This window comes from Mustela nivalis (genome assembly GCF_964662115.1).
Source record: "Mustela nivalis genome assembly, chromosome: 4".
Classification (NCBI taxonomy): Eukaryota; Metazoa; Chordata; class Mammalia; order Carnivora; family Mustelidae; genus Mustela; species Mustela nivalis.
Window position 1 is genome coordinate 9,229,515 of NC_139023.1, and position 23,518 is coordinate 9,253,032.

The 23,518-nt window shown below is 40.8% G+C and overlaps 1 protein-coding gene across 3 annotated transcripts; it reads left to right on the forward strand.

Annotated features, from left to right (window-relative positions):
* Nucleotides 1-1,691: 1,691 nt before the first annotated feature.
* Nucleotides 1,692-15,882, forward strand: COX18 (cytochrome c oxidase assembly factor COX18). Of its 3 annotated transcripts, none has more exons than XM_082727724.1 (7): nt 1,692-3,015; nt 4,153-4,253; nt 6,315-6,478; nt 7,962-8,083; nt 10,241-10,348; nt 13,254-15,110; nt 15,154-15,882. In XM_082727724.1, the coding sequence occupies exons 1-6, from the start codon at nt 2,683-2,685 to the stop codon at nt 13,425-13,427; spliced, it is 1,002 nt and encodes a 333-aa protein (XP_082583850.1). In that variant the 5' UTR covers nt 1,692-2,682; the 3' UTR covers nt 13,428-15,110; nt 15,154-15,882. The 3 variants fall into 3 exon arrangements, with proteins under 3 accessions (XP_082583850.1, XP_082583851.1, XP_082583849.1); XM_082727725.1 differs by having other exon boundaries at nt 2,516-3,015; nt 4,149-4,253; XM_082727723.1 differs by having other exon boundaries at nt 2,517-3,015; nt 7,959-8,083.
* The last annotated feature ends 7,636 nt before the right edge of the window (nt 15,883-23,518 follow it).

The window sequence follows — 23,518 nt, forward strand, 5'->3', positions numbered from 1 at the left end:
AGTGGAAGGCAGAGGCTTTAACCCACTGCCACCCAGGCGCCCCTAGACTTCTATCTTTAAATTTATTCACAGTTTCGAAAGTGTGCATGCTAAGTAAGAACTATGTTAAGAAAGATGAGAGAATATTTTTCAATAGAAATGAAAAGCTAATTTTACATTAACTTTGGTTTTAAAAAGCAATGCATTAAATGAGTAGGAAAGAAAAAGAAATTCAACCTAAATCGAATTCTGAGAGGTCCTTTTAACAATTACTCATGAAAATTATCTTTTAAAAGTTCTTTTGTCAAGCATTTCAGAGGGCATATTTGGAAAATGAGAAATTTAAGTGTACATTTATATAGTTTATATGTGTAAATAGCCTGTACTCCAATTTTGAATTTTTGAACCCACTCTGTTCAGCACTGATGGGTAAGAATTTCAGAAACTGCAGGAAAAAATGAAACTGTATCTATTTTTGAGATGCTTAAAGTTAAAAAAAAATTAGTTGTGTGACATAGTAAAGACAAGAATGGCTAATTATAAATGCTGAACTTTAAAAAAATGTCCTAGTATACAGCACAAGTTCATTTGCAGTGTTAGATTTGACAAGATACCAGTTAGTTTGTTCAATGTATGGTCTCATCATCCTGTACTCTGCAACTCAAGAATTTTGGATAATCCGTACATACACGTTAGCGCTAACACTCCCTTTATATTGAGCTATATAACTGACAAATACTTCCCCCAGCATTCTTTACCAAATAGATAAGTTATGATCATCTCTATTATGTTAATAAGTACGAAATTAGCAGAAGTTAAATATAAATTTTATTGAGGTCATAATATTGAAACTCAAGCAATGAAACACTTTAGAATGAGAATATAATGTGACTCTGGAAAAGGCAAACCTTAATCAACTCTGTTTCTCCTGAATATTAAACGGTTAGAATCTCTAGGCTTAACTGTGACTGTGGAAGGGCCAATTTCCAATGATATCAGTTCTCTGGGCAGAGAGAACTGCAGCAGCATAGAATTTGCTCCTTTACTTCCACAATCTTTAGGCGAAGATATTTCCATTTAAACTGTTCCCACAAGGGTGCCTGGGTTGCTCAGTGGGTTAAGCCTCTACCTTCTGCTCAGGTCTTGATCCCAGAGTCCTGGGATCAAGCCCGGCATTGGGCTCTCTGCTCAGCAGGGAGCCTGCTTCCTCCTCTCTCTGACTGCTTCTCTGCCTACTTGTGATCTCTCCCTCTCTGTCAAATAAATAAATAAAATCTTAAAAAAAAAAATTGTTCCCAAATTGAACTAGTAGTCACTAGCTACCAGTTGCTTCTTTTTTTATTTTTTGGTTATTTTTAAAAATATTTTTAAAAGACTCATTTACTAGAGAGAGAGAGAATATGAGTGGGAGGGAGGAGCAAAGAGAGAAGGAAAGAATCCTCAAGCCGACTCCCCGCTGAGCACGGAGCCCAAGCGGGGTCTCGGTTTAGGACCTCCACCAGATCCGCTGTGAGCCACACAGACGCCGGGGTTGCTTTTTTAAAACTTAAATGGATAGGGAGATACATTGGTACCTTTTTCTTTTAAAAAGGCTCTGTATAGCATAAATTGGAATTTGTATGTAAACGTATTTCAACATTCATGTAGGTGCATACTTAAATAAGAACCATAGCTGCAACTTAACATTACCCAACATTTGTCGGAGGCTTGTTTTGACCAACGTTTTATTCCACACAACGCAATTTGGGCTCTAGGTTTAGGGGTGACCCTTCTGTGATGAAACTCTCACTCCATTCCAGTTTGTATACTGCTGCCGGGAACACAAAAGTCAAAATTAGTCCGTATAGACGAGGCATATTCTTTTTAAGTCGAAGACGGTTAATGCTACAGTTCAGGCTCGCGAACCTTTATGTAAGATGCACCGAAGCTCCAGTGAAGGCCCGTCTCCCTGCCAGTGATAACACGCCTCAAGGAAGGCGACGGTTGCTATCCTTGAGTTTTGCCACTTATAATGGGAGATAAAAACTGACACTCGGTTTGCAGTTGGGGTTGACAATGTTAGCTGAACAGATGAGCCAGTTAAATCCCTCTTCCACATACTGAACTTTGACCAGTGCATAATGGACGCGCATCAAACTCGGGTCGGCCAGAAGCGCCGGCCGCTCCGCAGCCTGCGACGCGCCGACTCGGGCCGCGTGATCCACCTCGGCTCTCGCACGTAAAGAGGTCGGCGGGGCGGGTGCTGCCCTCTAGGTCACGAAAACCACCGACCAAATTGAATCCACTACAAAGCAAACGACTAGTTTTAAGTGAAAAGGAATGCAAACGCCCGCGGCAGGCCGACGTCAGAGGCAAGCGCTTCCAGCGACCGCCCCGCCGGGCCCGAGGCAGCAAGCCCCGCCCCTAGCTCTGCACTCGGTCCGGCCTCGGGGGAGCCCCAAGCCGGCAGCGGGAAAGTTCTGGGCCTGCGCACTCAGGCCCGCCCCGTGCCGCGTGGAAAAGGCGGGACCTGCCTGCCGACGCGTCATCTCGAGGGCGACGCCAGACGTCACTGCCTGGACCGGGAAGGTCAATCGGGCCTGAGGGAGGGCGCGCACCGAGTTTTCGCCCGGCGTGGCCGGCGCGTGCGCGTGGCTTCCCCGGCGGCCGAGACTCCGACGCTGGTCCGGGAGGCCGGTGTTTCGGCTCAGCCCGGGCGCGGTCATGCTGTTCCGGCCGGGCGGTAGGTGGCTGCGGCCGCTGTCCGTACTGCCGCTGGGGGCCCGGCCCCCGCCGCTGGGGCGGGCCTCAGCGGGCGGCGTTCAGCGCTCTGCTCCGCCGGTGTGGGCGGCGGCGGCGTCCGTCTCTGCGGTCCCCGGCAGCTGGTACGAGGCGCTAGCCGCGTCGGCGCCGGTGCAGGGCACGGAGCAGGTGCTGCTCGGCGTGCACTCCGCCACGGGTCTGCCCTGGTGGGCCTGCATCGGTCTCACCACGGCGGCCCTCCGCGGCGCCGTCACGCTACCCCTGGCCGCCTACCAACACTACATCCTGGCCAAGGTGAGGGCACCTGCTCCCTGCGCGTCCGCCTGCGCGGCGAGGGCTGCTGTGTGTCCGCCGGGGCTTAGAATCCGCTTCTGGACTCGCTTAGTGTACCTGATCGCGACCACTTTTTTAGCTAAGACATCTGACTAGCATTGGGTCTGTGAGTTAAGAGATGGTGACACATGTGCCTGTCATTTCGTTTACCCTGCTGGGTCCGTGCTCAAAGCCCTGTTACTAAGCTTGCTGTTGGAGAAGGAGACGAATAAAGGCAGCGGTAGCAGAATTGTATGGAGAAACCTGTACAGTTGCCGGCTTAAAGATCGTAACAGCCTGTATGTCTGCGGCATCCTTGTCCCCGAGGATTCCGATTCTTCTTTCTTAGAAAAATCTGCTGAGCCCGCCTTTCGCAAACGTGGTATCCTTATTCGGGCTGTTCCACCTGCGGCTCTGGTTAGTGCAGCCCCTTGGGTTCCAGGGCTTCTCTCTCGCCTGTGGAATCGGGATAGTAGTAGCTTCGTGGTCTACTTCACCATGTTATGAAATCAAGTCAGATCATGTGGCTGGAAGTGCTCTGAAAGCAAAGTATTATTCAAATGTAAGACTTCAAGAATCATGGTTTTCATGTTTTCAAATTATTGCGGATGGAGGTGGAACCCATAAGCAAAAGGAATCATCAGCACCATTAAGGCAGTGGGGTCTTTTACAGAAACAACACAGAGCATAAATTAAGGCAAACTTTTTGTGACTGGCTGTCACAGGGCATAGTCAAGACTTAATTGACGACTTTTTTTTTTTTCAGTATCATTACTCAGAAGTCCAATATGAAACATTAAAGTATAGGGTTCAGTTCTTATCTAATCCTTATAATAACTCTGAGGTAGGTGCTGTTAAACATTTTATATATGAGGAAACAGTTTTAGGGCTTAAGCAACTTGCCCAGGATCACATAGCTAAGAGTATAAGCTGGACTTTGAATTTGGTTGTAACTGAGGATATCTTTAGCAAATTTGACACCTTATCCTTAGGCTTAATTTTCTTGAAATAATCAGTAAACCACATTTTTCAGTGAAAAGAATAGAGAGTAAAATCTGAGTAGTTATGAATAAAGATCCTTTATGTGCTCATAACGAATTCTACTTTTTCTTTAGCTAGGTGGAAAATTTACAGCCAGAAATAAAAAGCATTGCAAGGCATCTTAACCAAGAAGTTGCGGTTCGTGCAAATCAGTTGCGGTGGTCCAAAAGAGTTGCCAGGTAAGCTAATTCTATGAATATAGACCATATATGTGTGTGTGTGTGTGTGTGTTTGTGTGTGTGTGTGTGTGTCTATACATGTATATATATACATGCTGCGTAAGTGATTATATTAATTCTAGGTTTGGGTGTTCTGTAGCTTTAGCAGCAAAGTAGTCCTTTCACTCCTTAATATTTTAAGAAGTTTATGTGGTATGAGTTTTGTATAGTGAAAGCAAGAAATGGAGAAACAGAGCAAGTTCCTTTATGAGGAACTCCAGCCTCCTGAGGAAGACCTGTAATCAAATAATGATTAAATTATGGAAAGGGTTGTGAACAAGGAGTTCAGTCATAGTGGAAAGTCGGGGAAGGCTTCACGGATGGATATATTATGCTAGTCTGTTGGGATTTCAGTCGGCAAATGATACAGATTATTTACACACTTGACCATTTTGGAAAGAATGCTATAGCAGCCCACAAAAAGGGGGAGGTAGAAAGTGTGAATGCTCTGGTAGAAGAAATTAGATAGCCAAGGTGCTGTCTATCTGCTGTGGTTACCCTGTGTAGTTGTCTACCTGGGCTCTTAGAAAGCGCTTAGAAGGTGCTTGGCTGTGCATGCTGCAATCCTGTGCCTGTCGTTATCCCCTGGGAACTTGTAAGTCCTGCTTTCACCAGCCCAAGTTAGTACTTAGTCAAATTATAATCCTTACTAGGCTGTGACCAAGTTCACCAGTTCACAGCAATGAGAAAAATAAGGGCATTACATTGTATATATATGTAATGTATATACGGTTATCTGTATATTTTTACCTATACGTGTATGAATTTGCCAGCTCACTTCAGTGTGAAATTGCTCCTCTAGTTAGTGTTAAAAAGATCTGACATTTAAAAAAAATCATTATGTTAGTTTAATATCTTAATTTGATAAAATAGTTGACAAACTTAACAGTTTTGAAGTTTTACTGACCAGAGAAATCTAACAGTGATAACTTCAGGCCAGAAGACCAGATTAGCAAGCTGCTCATCTGAATCATAAACGCAGCCTGGCAAGACTGGTACCTTGTTTAGGTAGCATTGGCAGGATGATTTTCCAGACACATCTTTGCACAGATAGATGACTGTCTAGGAAGACACATCCGAGAGTTTCTTGCATTTTCGATGGAACTGAGTCTTGAAGGCTAAAACAGAGTTAGCCAGGTGGACTGTCTACACAGATGACATAATGACTTCCAAAACGTGCTGATGTAGAAGTTTGATTTATTGGATAGCCTGTGCATGTAGGCACCAGAATATGCAGGTTTCTGTAGAAGAGTAGCAAGAGATAAAGTTGGAAGAGTCGGCAGAGTCTAGATTATAAAGCCTGGAATGTCCGTGTACTATCTTAGTGCAGCAATACACTATAATTCTAGTGGATTGGCTTCACGCCCCTTGGATGTCTGCATTGTACAAAACATGCTACAGGAGACTGAGAGGTGAAGACCCAACACTTGATCTTCGAGGAGACTACAGAAAGGGGGATTTAAAAACAGGAATAACGAATAAGGTTAACAGAGAAACAGATTTTAAAAATCTTCTTAAAAGAGTTGGCTGAATGGAAAGCATTTTGATAGGTCAAGAGCATATATATTACAAAATCACATTGCTACAAAAGGTATATTCAGGGATCAAGTAATTGAGCTTGGCTGCAATGGAGGGATTTGAGTTAAATGTGCTTTCACCTTTAGAATTTGTCATACAGACTGGTCAGACCACGCCAGTAGTAAAATTTCACGTGTTAAAACCTAATTGGCCAAAGACCACCAGAGGCAAAGCTTCTAATTCGATGATGTCAAATTTATCAAAGTATTATGTAATTTGTGTACCTTGCTAGAGAACTTTCATTAAAAGGCTTTTTTGCCTCTTGTTAGGCAATCCCTTAGTATAGTGTATGACCACTAAAAATCCCACACAAAACTTTAGCTAATAACTCTGACCTGGGTGTGTTTGTGCTGTGGGTGTGAATATTGTGCTGCGGGTGTGAATATTGTGCTGCGGGTGTGAATATTTTCTCCTTTCCCTCTTTCCCCTCTTCTCTCAAACCAGGCTCACTTATCTAAAGAATATGCGGAGGCTTGTTTCAGAACTGTATGTTCGGGATAACTGCCACCCGTTCAAAGCCACCGTATTGGTCTGGATTCAGTTTCCAATGTGGATCTTCATGTCTGTTGCTCTGCGGAATTTTAGCACCGGGGCCACACATTCAGAAGGTAGTTATTACAGCAGTCTGTTTCCCCCAAATACGTGCTCTAACGTTGTCATTGTACGCTAAAGGGGAAAAAAGGGGGGAAAAAAACTGTGTGTTTCATAATTAGAATATTTTTACCGTCTTTCTTATAAGGGTATTTTAAAATATTAACTGTAAGCAAACTAGCCATGTTGAGAAAACGTGAATCTAGGAAGGACAACAGTAATACAGTTGACCCTTGAACAATACAGGTTTGAATCGGGCAGGTCCACTTATAGATATTTTTTTACAGTCCTGCACTGTAAATATATTTTCTTTTCATCATGAATTTTTTTTAAATTAGAGAGAGAGCAGGGAATGGGGCAGAGGGAGAGAGAATCTTACGCAGACTCCCCACTGAGCGCAGAGCCCCACACAGGGCCGGATCTCACAACCCTGAGATCATGACCTGAGCTGAAATCGAGAGTCAAACACTTAACCGACTGAGCCTCCCAAGTATTTCTCATAATAATTTTCTTAATAACATTTTCTTTTCTTTAGTTTTATTGTAAGAATACAGTATATGATATTTAAAGCATATAAATGCTATTGGTAAGTCTTCCAGACAATAATAGGCTTTCTGTAGTTCTTGGAGAGTCAAAAGTTATACACAGATTTTTTTTTTTTTTTTTTTTTTTTACAGTTTTATTTTTAAGTAGTCTTGCACCCAGTGTGGGGCTCAGACTCAGAATCCTGAGATCGAGAGTCACCTGCTCTGCCACTGAGCCAGCCATGTGCCCCATACAGAGAGTTTCAGCTGTCGGAGGGCCCAGCCCTGAACTGTTTAATGGTCAACTATAGTTCTTCATGGAAGTCCTAATAAAATTAGTGTTACAATTCCATGATTCAGTTTCCTGGCCAAGAATTTTTTCCATTTATAAAATTAAGGGACCAGAAAAGCATTAACAGTTATAAATGTAAACATTTATTAAGAAACTATAAACTGGGGGCATCTGGGTGGCTCAGTCGTTAAGTATCTGCCTTTGGCTCAGGTCTTGATCCCAGGGCCCTGGATCGAGCCCCACATAGGCCTCCCTGCTTGGCAGGAAGCCTGCTCCTCCCTGTCCCACTCTCCCTGCTTATGTTTCCTCTCTCGCTGTCTCTCTTTCTGTCAAATAAATAAATAAAATCTGTTTAAAAACAAAAAAACAAAACTATAAACTAAAGCATTTCTTAAAGGCATTTCTAACCAGAAAATACCTGAACAGATTTGAAAGAAAGTAGCCTGTGGACAATTATATAAATATAAGTTAGAAAAGAGTACTGCTATGTATCTTTGTGCTCCTACAGCTGTTTGCGACAGAGAGCTGCTACTTTCTCAGTGCAGGAAGGGCTAATTTATGTCGTGGAATAAAAGTGAATGAAACCAATGCAAGTCTTTAGTATGAAGGATATCTTATTTGAATTAGACTACTTATGTGTTGTATATTTCTTTCTATGTTTTATTTATAAAACTGTCTTAGCAGGTTTTTCTGTTCAGGAACAGTTAGCTGCTGATGGAATCCTGTGGTTTCCTGATCTCACTGCATTGGATTCTACTTGGATTCTGCCTATTTCTGTTGGTATCATCAATTTATTAATAGTGGAGGTCAGTGGTTTTAAATGAGATTTGTGTGCCATTTAAATTGTTGGGATTTTTGATGCTGTCCCAAGATCAAATATAAATGTTTGAGTTGGTAGTGATATTCTGGCTCTGAGCTAGAATTGAGAGGCCTTGGTTTCTGGTCATAGATCAGCCATTGGCAAGTGTTAGGCCAGTTCCTTAACCTCTTTGGGAGCAGAATGCTCATAATTGAAATGGAAGAGTTTAGTTAGAACACTTCTAAAGTCTCTTTACAATTATATGAATATAATACACATAGTTTTTTGACTTGTTTTTGGTAAAGACAGTAATTAAAATGGTTAATCAGTATGGTTTTATTCTCACAGTAGTTGGTATTTTGTGTATTTGTTTAAAATGTAAATTTGCAAGTTGGAAACATAGTGTCTGATTGTCTTTTTTTTTTTTTAGCTGTATAACTCTAGAAAAATCAGTACTTCTTTAAGTGATGAAATAGAAAAACACATACATATAAAATATGATCTGTCAACTATGTCTTGCCATTATCCTGTGCTGTGTTACTCAGCAGTTTAGTGGAAGCAAGCCTTTAATTGTATAAGGACCTGTTCTTAATGGAGTTGAACAAAAACTTTGAACTGGAAGAAACCTTAAAAATGATCCCTAGAACTTCGTCTCAAAGATCCATCACTGGTCTCTGGGAAATCTGAGCTAGAATTCCTTATTCATTCATTCATTTATTTATTTATTTATGTTAAGGGGTTTTTTTGGTTTGTTTGTTTTATTAGAGAGAGAGCACCAGCAGGGGGAGTGGCAGAGGGAGAAGGAGAAGCAGACTCCCCACTGAGCAGGGAGCCTGATATGGGGCTCAGTCCCAGAACCCTGAGACCATGATCTAAGCCGAAGACGGACTCTAGCTATCTGAGATACTTAAGTGCCCCAAACCTCTTTTTTTTCTTTCAAATGAGAAGAATGAAGAGGATACTCTAATGTTTTGGGCTAGGGTTTTTTGAGGAAAGACTCCATGTGTAGTCCTAGTATGTTTCCCTAGGGTCACCTAGCACAATTGAATGTGGTTGGTACTTAGTGAATATTTATTAGAATGAAGAAGATGATAAACACAAGGTCACAGTGAATCAATGTCAATCCTCAAGCCTTTCCTTTTGCCAGCTAACAACCCAGTGTACAAAAGTTTTAAAAAACTTATTCTTGGGACGCCTGAGTGGCTTAGTCGGTTAAGCATCTGCCTTTGCGGGGAAGGGGTGGGGGAGAAAAAGGGAAAGCATCTGCCTTTGGCTCAGGTCATGATCCTGGGGTCCTGGGATCCAGTCCCGCACCAGGCTTCTTGCTTGTCAGGTAGTCTGCTTCTCCCTCTGTCCGCCACTCCCCCTACTTATGTGAGTGCTCACTCTCTGTCTTTGATAAACGAGTAAATAAAATCTTCAGAAAACCAAAACAACTTATTCTTACATAATATACATCATGTGCCAGGCACTATTGTAAACAGTTTACATGAATTAACTCATTTAATTAGAATAATTCTGTGATGCAGGTATTAATATTATCCCCATTTTAAGATGGAGAAAGCGAGGCACAGAAGGCTTAAGTAACTTATACAAAGCCACATAACTGTTAAATGTAGAGCTGCCATGCAAATCTGGGTCGTATGGATCTGGAGTCTGTGCTCTTATAATCATTTCATTGTTCTGTCTCTTAAATAAGTTATTTATGAGTCATAACTGCTTTTCCTAACCTGGTTCTAACCTTCATTCCATACAGCCATATCACAAACCTTTGAGATACCTATTGTGATCCTTCTTTATGCCAGGCACTGTGTTTAAATACTAAAACAAGGGTAGCGGTTCATACATAGCACCTATCTTGAAAGGATTTTCAGTCTTACAATTTTTCATAAACATCGATTTGTAAAAATTATGCTATGATACTGTTTAATATAGCTGAATCTTCTTTACTGTTATTGATTAAAGCTCCCTTTAATCTGCCTAATTATTAAGTTTTCCAGAAACATAGTTGGTCGGCTATATACATTTATCAGTGTTTTAGGTTTTTTTTTGCTTCTATTAAGATATAGGTGGAGGCCAGGCAAAAATCAAATTGTATTTTAAAGCTTGTCTAATTTAATATGCTTAATAATTGTTGTGTGTATTTATTATTCTACCCTCTCAGATTTTTGCTCTGCAAAAAATAGGAATGTCTCGTTTTCAGACATATGTTACGTACTTCGTTCGTGCGGTATCGTTGTTGATGATTCCAGTTGCTGCAACGGTACCTTCGGTGAGTAAGCAGCCACACTGTGTGTAGCATGTGCTCAGTCCTCTCTGTGCTTAACGTAGACTGGCTAGGTCTCTGTGTCTTCTGTTGAGCTGCCTTTGACTGCTAAATCCCTTCCTGGTCTCCGAGTTTCTGTAGTAGTTACTATTACCAAGTGACACTTGGTATTTCTTGGGCTTAGATAATCTTCCTTTGTGTGAATGTGAGTTAACTCTTGTCTCCTTTTTCTTTCTTCCTTTCTTTTTTTCATCTTGCACGGCACTGTAAACATAGTATTTGTTCTGTTTGGTTAGTTGAAATATTGAATTCTTTCTGTCTGCATAGACTGGGCCAAGGAATTTAGCTCTTGATAAAGAAACAAAACTTTGTGCCAAGTCCATACGGGTTCGTATGTAATCTTGTTTAACCTCATAACAATGCAGTGAGGTAAGTACACCTGCCCCCATTTGTATGTCATTATACTTTGGTAGAATTAGAAAAAAAAATACTGAGGTTTGCAGTTATTTCATACTTTTAGCCTTTTGCTTATTTCCCAATGATACTTAGTGCAAAGAGGGCAAAAGCTGTCTTGGGTATTATATCTATCTTTTCTCAGGGCCAGACATAGACCATGAAGTAGAATTCATTCGTCGGGGATAGTTAGTGCTCTGTCAGCATATATCAAAGTACTTCGTTGTCTTGGGAATCTGCAACAGTGCATTTTCAGCATCAAAAATATATTTTTGAAACTGTCCCTTGAACATAATACTGCCACTAATCCTGTGTAAAATAAGTAAGTTTCCGCATTTCTAAAGGAGACCTCGTAATGTCTGTGAGAACTAATAAAATAGCATCAAGTGCTTATTATAGTACTTTCCATGTAACAGTAATATTGCTGTAAAATACCCTGTGAAGAAGGAACAGTACAGGTTCACCGCATGTCTGGGGAGAAATCATACCAGTGGTAACTGAGGAAACTGCCTGAGCAGATAAAATAGGAGCAGTGAATTTTCAGTGAGGGATTGGGTTTAAAGTGAGTACCAGAGATCTCAAAAGCAGTGTCTGAAATACGTCAAAGTTTATTCCCCCAAATACAGGAAATTCAGAGTTTGGCAGTTCAGTTTAGTGTAGAACTGATGTAGCAGCTGCATGAAGACACGTGAGGAAGCGGACTGCCCCTTTCATTCCGCTCCACCATCCACAGCCGGGCCTTCCTGTCCTCGAGACCGCAGCTGGTCACGATGGCTGCTGGAGCTCATCTTGCTGGAATGGTGAAAGGGAGCTTCAAGTGCCATTAGCCCCTTTAAGGAGCCTTGCCAGATGTCACACCAAACACTCGTGCTCACATCCTAGTTATTTGGGCCACAGCCGGTTGCAGAAGATACTGGGAATTAGGCTGTTTGTTTTTTTTTTTTGATAGCAGTATACCCAGCTTAAAATGAGAATTTTATTACTAAGAAAGAAGAAGGATTCTTAGTAGGCAGTTTGTAGTTTACCATAGTTGGTTTCAGAGTACTTTTTGCATACGGGATAAGTCAGATGATGAGGATGATATTGGTTAATCCTCATTCAATTTTTTTTTTTTTTAAAGATTTTATTTATTTGACAGAGATCACAAGTAGACAGAGAGGCAGGCAGAGAGAGAGAGAGGGAAGCAGGCTCCCCGCTGAGCAGAGAGCCCGATGCGGGCCTCGATCCCAGGACCCTAAGATCATGACCTGAGCCGAAGGCAGCGGCTTAACCCACTGAGCCACCCAGGCGCCCCCTCATTCAATATTGACTTTGTGTCAGGCACTATTTTAAAAGGTTTACATGTAATAGCTCATTTAATTCATCCAGTGGGCACTGAAGTCGGTGCTATTACAATCTCCACTTTAGTGTTTAGGACACTGAGACACAGGGAGGGTAAGAAGCTCATTCAAGGTCAACTCATCCATTACCTGATGCTTAATATCATGCAGGTATCTCAGGCACATCCAGAGGGTTTGGCTCCTGCCTGTAACTGATATGCTAATCTGCTTTGAGGCTGTGGTACCTTCTGCCCCCAAAAATTTGCTTTGGAACAAATGCAAGTCTTTAATATGGGCCACCTTCTGTTCTGACCTGTGTGTGTGAGTTACCTCCCTTTTTCCTCACAGCAGCCTTCTGAGGCGGGGATAGTTCAATCACCATTTTATAGATGAGGAGACTGAAGCAGAAGGAAAATCACTTCCCTCCAGTCAAATAAATGGGATCCCCATTCAGGCAGTTCAGCTCCAGGACCTGGACTCACCCACCCCAGGCTCCTGCCTCTGGGGCCTGATCCCATTCTGATGCCAGAGAAAAGTTGGCAACACATGCAGGTATGGGAGGATCTTGAGAGGCTCCAGAATGTCCTCAGTAACCTAAATAAATCACTCTGAATGGGAATACAAAAGAAGTTGAAGATAATGTTGAGACTGTTTGTCTCTGAAAAAGGCAAAGGGAATGCCTTCCCGACTAAGAAACCGATTACTGGGAAATTTGGGGGTGATAAACCACTGTGTGGAGAACAGTGGGGTCTAGGGAGCCCAAATGGCTGTGCCCCCAGTGCCCTACCTCCAGTATAGCAGCTTGTCAGGACTCTTGGTGTGGGAAAAGGGTGCTTTCTTGCCGAAGAGGAGAGGGGAGATCTCTCTCGAGCCTCTGCCCGAGCGCTGCTGTCTGTCCTCGGCTTTCCTATTGTGAAAAGCTCTCCTGCTGCTTTCTTTTCACTTTTTCGCCCTTTCAGCCTTCTTTCTACCTATCAGAATCATCACAGGTATCCGGTAGCTGCCACAGTCCCGTGCCGTCCTGGCCCACGGCTGCTTCCCCACATTGTCATTTTCCCCTGTCCTGCCTGCCAGTGTGTGGACATCGGTGCCCTTGGCGAGTTGAGAGGTGCTGACATTCACGCGCTTTCTTTTTCTAGTCGATCGTGCTGTACTGGCTCTGCTCCAGCCTCCTGGGCCTTTCACAGAACTTGCTGCTGCGCTCTCCCAGGTTTCGTCGCCTTTGCCGGATACCGTTGACCAAGTCCGATTCAGACACCCCTTATAAGGACCTCTTGGCTGCCTTTTACGCCAAGTTCATTTCAAGAAAATGACGTGCTTTCCATTAATTTTGAAAAAATTGCAAGTGTCACTATCACAGTATATTTACGTTTACAAATTCAGATGTGATTTAATTTGTCTTTATTTAAAACCGTGAATTGTGTGAAGTACTGTGGGTTAAGATATAATCCAAATATATTTGACAATACCAAAAATCCTTTAAATGCTAGAAATGTATGTTTGGTTGTATCCTAAAAATACAAAAGTAGAATCAAAGTACCTTATAAAATTATAACTTGCTAGAGGGGCCAGAACTTTGGAAGACCGGATTAGATACCGAATGATGTCCAATTACACTAACTAATCTCATACATTAAAGCTTTTATAAAGAGAATACAGTGAGGTGATTCTTAAGATTTTGGAGGTGTGGAGGATCATAGACCCATTTGCTTATCTGCTAAGGCTATGGTTTTCTTTTCAGAAAACTCCTGGGACTCAGAACATGAGGCCTTCATTGATGAGCCTCTCTTCTCCCGCCCTGAGGCTTTCTGGTAATTCCTGGTTGAGAAATCTTACTCTTACTCTAATGGAACACACAATGATGAAGAGTTAATGTGTGACTCCTAAAAATAATGGACTTGAGATTCATGCAATAGAGGAGTCCTTATAAGAAAGTACCTAATATGGTAGGTGATGTTGCCTTTCAGCCCTGCTCTGAAAGAATGTAAGAAGGGTACATTCCTTTTTCTATATCTTAAGAAGAGTGGACTAGAGTATAGCACTAAGTACTGCTAGAGCCCAGAGTAGAAAATCTTAAATGTTAAGTTTGTTTAGTCCAAGGAAGAAAACCTGAAAGTCAGCCATCTGTCACGGAGGTGATTTTATAAGCTTTATTTGGAGGGTTTGAGATTTCTAATGGGCTTAGACTATGGTAGATGGAAAAATTAATAGGTAATATAAATTGTGGATCCAGTTTTTTGCTTGTTTGATCTGAAAGGATGATAAAACTACTGCAGTTGGGATATTTGTGAATAAATTTGACAGGCATCTGAAAATATTATAAATTATAAGTTGTTATTGAGTTAGAATATGAACCTCATTTTGAGAGGCCCTGTATCCCATCTCATGTTTAACAATAAAGCAAAAACCAAAGCAGAATTAACCAGTCTCTCTTTTTTGAAAATATTTTTAATTTTTATTTATTTGACAGAGAGAGAAATCACAAGTAGGCAGAGGCAGGCAGAGAAAGAGGGGGAAGCAGGCTTCCTGCCAAGCAAAGAGCCTGATGCCGGGCTCGAACCCAGGACCCTGAGATCATGACCTGGGCCTAAGGCAGAGACTTAACCCACTGAGCCACCCAGGCACCCTAATCAGTCATTTTTAATGTCTTTTAATGTTTTAAAGTCATTTAATAATGTCTGTTAAATTTTAGCTGTTTTGGTTGTCGCCTCACCAAAAATTTAGAGATTGCAGTTGGGACCTGGTTCTCGTTTCCTGACTTCCCAGTCCTAGTCATGACTGCCCTATTGAAGTAACTATCTTTCTAATCACAGTGAAGGAATTGAAACTTATGTACAATCATTCCTCATTATTCACAAACTTTGTATTTGCTGGTTTGCCTACACACTAAAATTTTTGCGTAAGCCCCAAATCAATATAGTGCTTTTGATGTTATTCTTGAATAAACATAGAGCGGCAAAAAATCTGAGTCATTCAAAGTACATATTCCCAGATAGGTCAAATGGGGCAACACCATTCAAAGTACATATTCCCAGATAGGTCAAATGGGGCAACACTGTGTCTTCTTGTTTCAGCTCTCCGACTGTATAATAACCAAGTGTCCTTTTCATGGTCTAGTGCCATGTTTTTTTCTCATTCTTGTGCTTTTTGTTGGTGATTTCACTATTTAAAATGGCCTCCAACTGTTGTCATCTGAAGTGCTGTCTAGTTTTCCTAGGCACAAGAATCCTGTGATGTTCCTTAAGGAGAAAGTAATACCTACATGAAATAAACTTCATTCAGGCACAAATTATGATGCTGTTTGGCCATGAGTTTACCATTAATGAATCAACAATATTTTGTATTGATGGGTTGTTGAAAATTTGACAAGAGGCTCATAGGAATGTAACTCTGTAAATTCTCTGGGAGCAGTGGTTTAGTGTTGATGAATTCAGTGTTTGTGGTAATTTTATAGAATATAACTACCTCAGATAACAAGAATTGACCTTTTGGAACATGTACAATCGGGAAGCAGAGGCAGAAATGTCTGTGCTGGTTGTATTATAGCAAAAAGAAAAGATAATTTGAGAAAAATTGTGGCTATCTCTGGAACAAGTTGAGTCTCGCCATGTGTATCATTGGGTACTGAGTCATGAGTCATGTATTTTTCTCACAGTGAGTTGGAGGAAATCAGCTCTCTTCCCCCATCTTCCTCTGACTTTCTGAAAATAAGTGTGTCACTTTCTGAAAGTAAGAAATAAAGGACTGCTGTGACTTCCTTTTCCGGTACATCTCCTTTTCATGAGTGTGCTCTTTCTTACCTTGTTTACTTGGATTCCCCGCGATTTCTGAATGTACTTTCAACATCTTTTTCCAAGGGATGATTTACTTTGTTTCCTATTGCTCTCCTGTTTTCAGGCCTTTCGAATTGCTTTGAAAATAGATGCAAATTTATTTGAAAATACAAGATCCTTCTTCCCAGATCTCACAATAATTTCTGGTTGGGTTGAAGGTGGCTGGGATCTGTGAATACTCGTGAATAAAGAGAACTGGTACATTAGAACTGAGGTGAATTAGTCACCTGACTTCAAGCTGGTAAATACTGCTCTCACTTCTTTCTCCAGGCAGATTTTTTAGTAAATAGCAAGTCATGTTTCTGAAAACTCCCAGGTCCGTGGTCTCTGATCTTACTTCCCCAGCATTTTGTCATAGGAGCACTTCCAGAGCCTAAGGGCCGGGGAGGTGGGTATTGGATGGGAACAAGAGGACACACACACTGTAAAGATCCCTTGGATGCTTCTCTCCTCCGCTGCTGAGGGACTGGCAGAGCTCAGTCCTGGACCCTGCAGAGTTCAGGAAGTCCTTTTTTTAATTTCAGATGGAGACCATAGTCTATTTGTCTGTCTTCCTCCTCTCTGAAAGGGAGTCTTTTTTATTTTATTTATTTATTTTTTTAACTCCATGTGGGCCTTATTTTTGTCTCTAGGCCAGATTCACTTTTTTATATCTGTGTCTCAGCCCAAGAGTTAGGAAAAGGGACTCATTCCTGGATCAATTTATACTCTGTAATGATACTAGAGCTCAAATGTATGTTAAGAGATGGAGCTGGCATAGCCAAACAACCCAAGTTTTCCCTAGAACCCTTGTGAGAGAACACCTGAGCAGCCCTCTCTGGCCAGATGTCATAGGTGGGAAAATGAAGCTTACTTAAAAGCAAAATCCTTGATTGCCACCTTCACGGATAACCCCGGAGAGGTTTCAAAACCTCTCAGAGAAGAGAGCAAGCCTTTCTAAGGTACCTTCAGCAGCACTCAAGAGCTAAAAACCAAACCCTCACATCTCAGAAGAGATACAGCCAGTTCTAGACCATAGTGGGGAAATTGTTTCTGGGGAAAAGTGGAAAAAAATGAGGGCCCAAATAAACTTTAGTAATTTCTCAGTTTTGTACCTATGCTTAATTAACCCATGTGTCTTCACAGGCTCCTCCTCTGAGGATTCCAGGAATCTCTCTATCTTTTTTGTGAGAATCACCTTTTAAATTGCTTTAATACCAGATTAAGCCCCCAAAGCAGTAGTAACTCAGATCCTAAACACAAAGAATGTCCTTTGTTTTTTTCCTGGATGATAAATGAAGTTACCACAGAACGCAAAATTTAAGATTTCAGGTATGACCAATGAGTCCATGCAAGAATTTAGGTTTCTGTGTTAAAGCTAAATGTGCCAATATGACATAAAACACGAGACTAGTTACAATAGGTCATCATTGATGCTCGCCTCTTCTGTGAGTGGATTCTACCAGGACACGAAATACCTGGAAGTAATAGGAATCCACAGAAAATTTTCTATTTGAATCTTAAGAATATATTTTAAAGTTGTAATAATTGGTATTTTCTAATTATTGTTTTTAAATACTGAATTTTGGGAAATCAAGATTTAGCTTTGGGACCTTTGAATTTGTGCAATAATAAAACCTTCTGAAATTTTGGACTTATGTACGTGTTTCAACAAGTAAAATAGGAATTTATGCATTCATATATATTTTTAATGTATTCATATATATGAATTTTCATTCATGAACATTCCAAGCAAACCTTAAAGACAATTTGCATGTATTCTTTGCTAAACGTATGAAATACAGAGTTACCAGGTATCTCATAATCTTTTAAGAACGTGAAAAACTAGTACTGCGATCAAGCTCATGCTAGTTGGGGGAATCCTTTATTTTATTTTATTGTCATGTTTTGTATTTTCATGATGGTAAAATTATTTTATGTTTGTATAATTCTTTTATTGTTTAAGATGTTTGTGTATCCACATATTTTTTTAAAATTTAATTCCAGTATAATTAATGTACAGTATTTTTTTTGTTTCAGGCATACAATATAGTAATGCAACAATTCTGTTCATTTCTCAGCGCTCATCACAGCAACTGTACTCTTAATCTAATTGGGGGAATTCTTTAGACCTGTAAGCCATGGTATGATAATATGTAACATTAAGTTAGTGTAGGGATCTTAATATTACAAGATTTATAATGTCATGTCTAGGAAAAAGCAAATTAAATTTAAAAAGCTTGAAAGATCAGGATAATACTTAGCAAATTTTTAAAAATAGTGACAATATATAGAAGTACATTAATTTTACTACAAATAGAAATTAAATAATAGGTGAAGAACTAGCTTATTCAGCCAGAAAGTATGCATGTGGATTATGTATTTATAATTACGTAGTCATTAAAAAATGTACGCAGATCACGTAATTGTGAAATAAGATTGTTTTCCAGATTCCAGAGATAGAGCTGTTTTGAGTATTTCACATCATCTCAAAGTACAGGAGACTCTTCCCTGTCCCGGCTGGCAGCAGACAGCCGCGAAAGAAACCTCCTGGTCAGAGTTTTCACACTGCTGGAACGCCAACAAACAAAGCAAACTGAAACCTCATCAAATGAGGACAATGCGGCCACAGAGAGGGAGTGATTTGGTGAACAAAGTGACTAGAGGATCGTTGGTAGAATATAGTCTAAAAGCCAAAGGAATTATTAGAAAATGTTTAACTTTATTCAGTAATTGTGTTGCTCTTATTAATATTGCAGTGTTATTTTAGAATTTATTGTTAGGTAAAATATGTGATATCTATGAGGTATCTTAGTTTTCTTTGAATGCTGTAACAACGCCCTTCATTCATGCTGCTTATGCTACCAAGGGGTGGATATTGTTGAATGTATTTGTTGGAGTTTTTAAAAATATTTTTAAGTAAAAATATTTTTATGTGAACGATAAAAATATTTATCATTTCATGATACTGCCACATAGTGGAGATACAGAAGATACATTTTTTCCCCAAGTTTTTCTTCTAAGATGGCTTCAGGGATTGCCCCTGAGAAGGAAATGGGTCCCACAGAGGGTCCACTTTCCTCACAGGTCTCCACCCCCACACTCAGAAAGTCTAGCCTTCGTATCTGTTTCACCGAAGGCCTTCCACAGTCTCAGGAGCAATGCATAAGAGCATTGGATTGACTCCCATCTGTAGGAACCACAAGACTTGGCCGCAAGAGAAAGAGAAAGAAAAAGTTACCAGCTGACGAATGGTGACAAAATCCCCAAGAATCAGCTGAATCAAGAAAGTGTGTTCATACAGAGGCCTTGCCTAGCTTTTAGAACAGTAACTTTTGTGGGGCGCCTGGGTGGCTCAGTGAGTTGAAGCCTCTGCCTTCAGCTCAGGTCATTTATCCCAGGGCCATGAAGGCCATGGGGGCCATGGGGGTTACAGGGGTCCGGGATGGAGCCCCGCATCTTGCTCTCTGCTCAGCAGGGAGCCTGCTTCCCTTCCTCCCTCTCTGCCTGATTGTGATCTTCGTCAAATAAAATCTTTAAAGAAAAAAAAAAAAAAAACCCAGTAACTTTTTGCTTTGCTCCTTTTAACTTGAACATGAGGGCGATATTGACACAACTATGCCAAAGGAATAGGTGCAGAGAGAAGCCTGGCCCCTTGTGTTCTACCACTGACTGCCTTCTTGACCGTCCTGTACTTTGGTAAGTTTTACAAAGTACCCTTACCTTTAATTACCTAGTCCTGTACTGCTGGTTTCATTTACTAAAATGAGGAGTTCTGGGTGTTTGGGACCAAAAGCGTTAATGGAAAAGCACCTGAAGTAAAACTAAAAGTGCTCCAAGAAAATAGCTACTGAGTTATTCTATCTAAGGCAACAAAAAGAAATTTCTATCTTGGAGAGTCTCTGCTAACTCCAGAGGGCCAAGATTTTCATGATAAAGAGGACTCTTGGAAAGCGCCCATTTCTATCTTTTCCATTTTGAGAAAACAGCACAGGTGTGCTGCTTTCTCTTTGTGTCCCTGATAAGGCAATTTACATTTGTTTTGCCTTGGCTGGGAAGGCAGCACTGTATTTAATTTAGGTCTGGTTTTCGTCTTCTGGCTAAATTGTAGCTTTCCAGGGAAACTTAAAACTATGAATTATGAAATATACCTAACCATAGTCTTTTCATTGCAGCTGCATTTCTGCCGTGTCCCAATCATAGCACAAATCGTTTGAGGAATTTCTTCTAATTATAACCTCAGGCTTCCTGGCTCTTCTTTGAGTGAAGGTTGCTGCTGAGGGTAAGGAGTATTAAAAATATAAATCCTGTATCTATGAAAGAATTAACAGCTTCATATTCCATGCTGTTTAAAATTTATTATACGTGTTGCTACAGGTAAGAAATTCCCATAAAGTTTTATTATAAAAGCTTTAGTTGTGCTTGAGTTTTCAAATATAAATGGGCTATTTGGGGTCCAAATAAAAACTACGGTTCCCATTATAAATTACAGTTGCAACCAAGTATAGATTTTGAAATGAATTATCTTGTTCCTCACCCTTAACTCTCACCTACCTGATAATGTGTTATTTTACTTTAAAATACAGTTGGTCCACATTATTCACAGATTCATATTTGTGAGTTTATCTGCTCACTAAAATGTATTTGTGATAATCTCATGGTGATTTTTCTGGCATTAGCAGACATACATGCTCAGAGCAGCAAAAATACAAATGGTGGGGTACCTGGCTGGCATGTGACCCTTGATCTCGGGGTGCTAAGTTCAAGCCCCAAATTGGGCATGGAGTCTACTTGAAAAAACAACAAAAACCCCCCACACTGTCCAGTGCTCACACTCAGCTGAGATCAAACAAGGTGACAGTCTGCCTTTTTGTTTCAGTTCTCATACTGTAAATAATTATCTTTCTTGTGGTCTATTTACTGCCACATTTTTCTAATTGTTATACTTTTTATTGATTATTTCTCTGTTTAAAATGGCCCCCAAACACAAGTTGCGGAGAAAATATGTATGTTAAATAAGCTTTGTTCAAGCATGAGTCACAGGGCTGTTGGCCAGGAGTTCAGTATTAATGAAACAGCAAAATATATTAAATAAGATGTCTTTAAGCAGAAGCACACACATAGGAGAAAATTTGTCTTGTTTGGTTGATGAAAATGTTACAGACACAGGCTTGCAGGAACCTAACCCTGTGTTTCCCCTAGGAACAATAGTATCTATGCCAGATGGGCAGGGCCTCGAGAGGGCCTCAGGCCCCTCTCCAAGAGGGTTCTTGGCTTTGCACAAAATAAAATTCAAGAGCAAGCCACTTGGAGAAAGGGACAAGGATTTATTAAGTATAGAAGTAAGAAAGGGGCTGCTTCACAGACAAAGTAGTGGTCTGTCCCCATAGGCAAGGAAGAGGAATCCCCCCAACCTTTGCTTCTAATGAAGGGTTTTATAAGTTGGTTTTTGTTTTTGTTTTTGTTTTTTAATTAGCTAACTGGATAGGGAGGGTCTTATTATTTAACTTTGGGTTTATCACTTACATTGGGTGGTCAGTTTTTCCATTGTCTTCAGGTCATGGAATCACCCATGGGGAGCAATTTTAAGAATGTCCAGCTTTTATTACTTTCGCTGTCAGAGGGAGTGGGGTCTTGTGGTCTTTCATGAGTTGAATCCCATGACTCTTTTTATGACCTGCTGACTTTTAGGTTAAAGGTCAGCCTAAAAACCAAAATGGTGTTACTTTGGTCAACTTGTCCAAGCCTCCTTTGCCTCCTGCTTTAGTAAGGTAGTAATGAATTTGGTGTTCCCAGTGGCTTTACAGAACAAAACTACCACGAGGAATGAAAATTTTACTCTTCTTCAACCTGTGTCTGGGGTATGATATTCATATGATAGTCCAAATCGGTGTCCTCAAATTATGACACTGGGGCTAAATGCACCTCACTGCCCTTTCTTGTATAGCTTGAAAACTAAGAATAGTTTTTACGTTTTTAAATACTTGAAAAAAATCAAAAGAATAATGTTTTGTGATATACAAAAATTATATAAAATTTGTATCTCAGTGCCTATAAATAGAGTTTTATTGGAACACAGCTGTGCTTATTTGTTAACCTATTTCTGTGGCTTTCACCCTTCTGCCACAGAGCTGACTGGTTGTTACTCTGCTCAGCGCACTCTTATTTCAGTGATGCAGCTTTTACTCCACATTTAGAGTGCTCTGCCTACCTACCCTACTGTGACTTTTTGTTATTTTTTTACCAGTTCATATTCAGTCAGAATAAGAAAAGTGGACTTCAGATGTCCTGCATTTAAGGCACAGTACAGTGTGAATTATGTTATTGAATTAGATGGCAAACATTGTGTTTATTATGCAGTGACACTGCCACTGTGTTGAAAGTATACAATATATGTTGACATTACCGGGCATCATGGTATTCCCAACTTATAGAAAGTAATCGTCAGAAATATAGAAAGTTTAAAATGGGACAGTTCATCATAGCAGAATGGGTTTAAAAGAAAAACTCCAGCTAATGGAAAGTTCTTCTATATACTACCCTCAGAACACTTCTAGCCACCAAATATGTATATTTTTTCCCCACAACAAGCAATTCTCCAGTTCTCTGCGGATACCAGTTGGGGGACCTACAGTTCAATTCAGTTCTGCCACAACCTGGAGTTAGCGTCAGATCCCACAGGTTAAGGGGTCAGTCTCACAGACGACTGCCCCTCCTCAGACACCAGTCTCAGGTAGTGGATCTTCAGGTTACCCACAACTTCTGTCTGACTCGGTTGCAAACTGAGGGTTCCCACAACTCTGCCTTGGCTTTGATAATATGCTAAGTAAAATGGCTCACAAAACTAAGAGATGCCCTTATGATTATCCACTGAGGATAAAACTCAGGAAAAGATGGATATGGCAGAGTATCAGGCAGGGTGCACAGCGCTCCCATTCTCAGTAGGAGGCACCGTCATGTCGGCACCATTGATTAAATCATTGGCCATTCATTGGTGATTGAATCTACAGCCCTGCCCTCCTGAGAGGTCAAGGGGTCGGGCTGAAAGTTCTGAGTTGCTGCTCACCCAGTTGGTTCCCATGGCAACCAGCCCCCATTCTGTGATTATCAAGGAGATGCTTTTTTTTTTTTTTTTTTAAAGATTTTATTTATTTGACAGAGAGTACAAGTACAAGTAGGCAGGGCAATAGGCAGAGGAAGAAGCAGGCTCCCTGATGAAAAGAGCGCCCAGTGGAGGGGAAGAGGGGTTCAATTCCAGAACCCTGGGACCATGCCCTAAGCCTAAGGCAGAGACTTAACCCACTGAGCTCCCCAGGTGCCCCAAGAAGGGGGCAAGACTTGCCTCATTAGTATACATTTAGGTGTGGTCAAAAGGGCCTTTTTATTATGAATGACAAAACTCAGCTCCTTTAAGAGCTGTTTCAGGAGCATAGAAGGCCAAATATAACAAAAGATGCTTCTATCACTTTTCACTTAAGAAGTTACAGTGATTTTAGAAGCTCTGTGCCAGGAACCATGGATGGAGACCAAATATGTATTTATTCCATCACAGTGTCACAGGGTTTTAATTGATGAAATGGCATTTTGCTCAG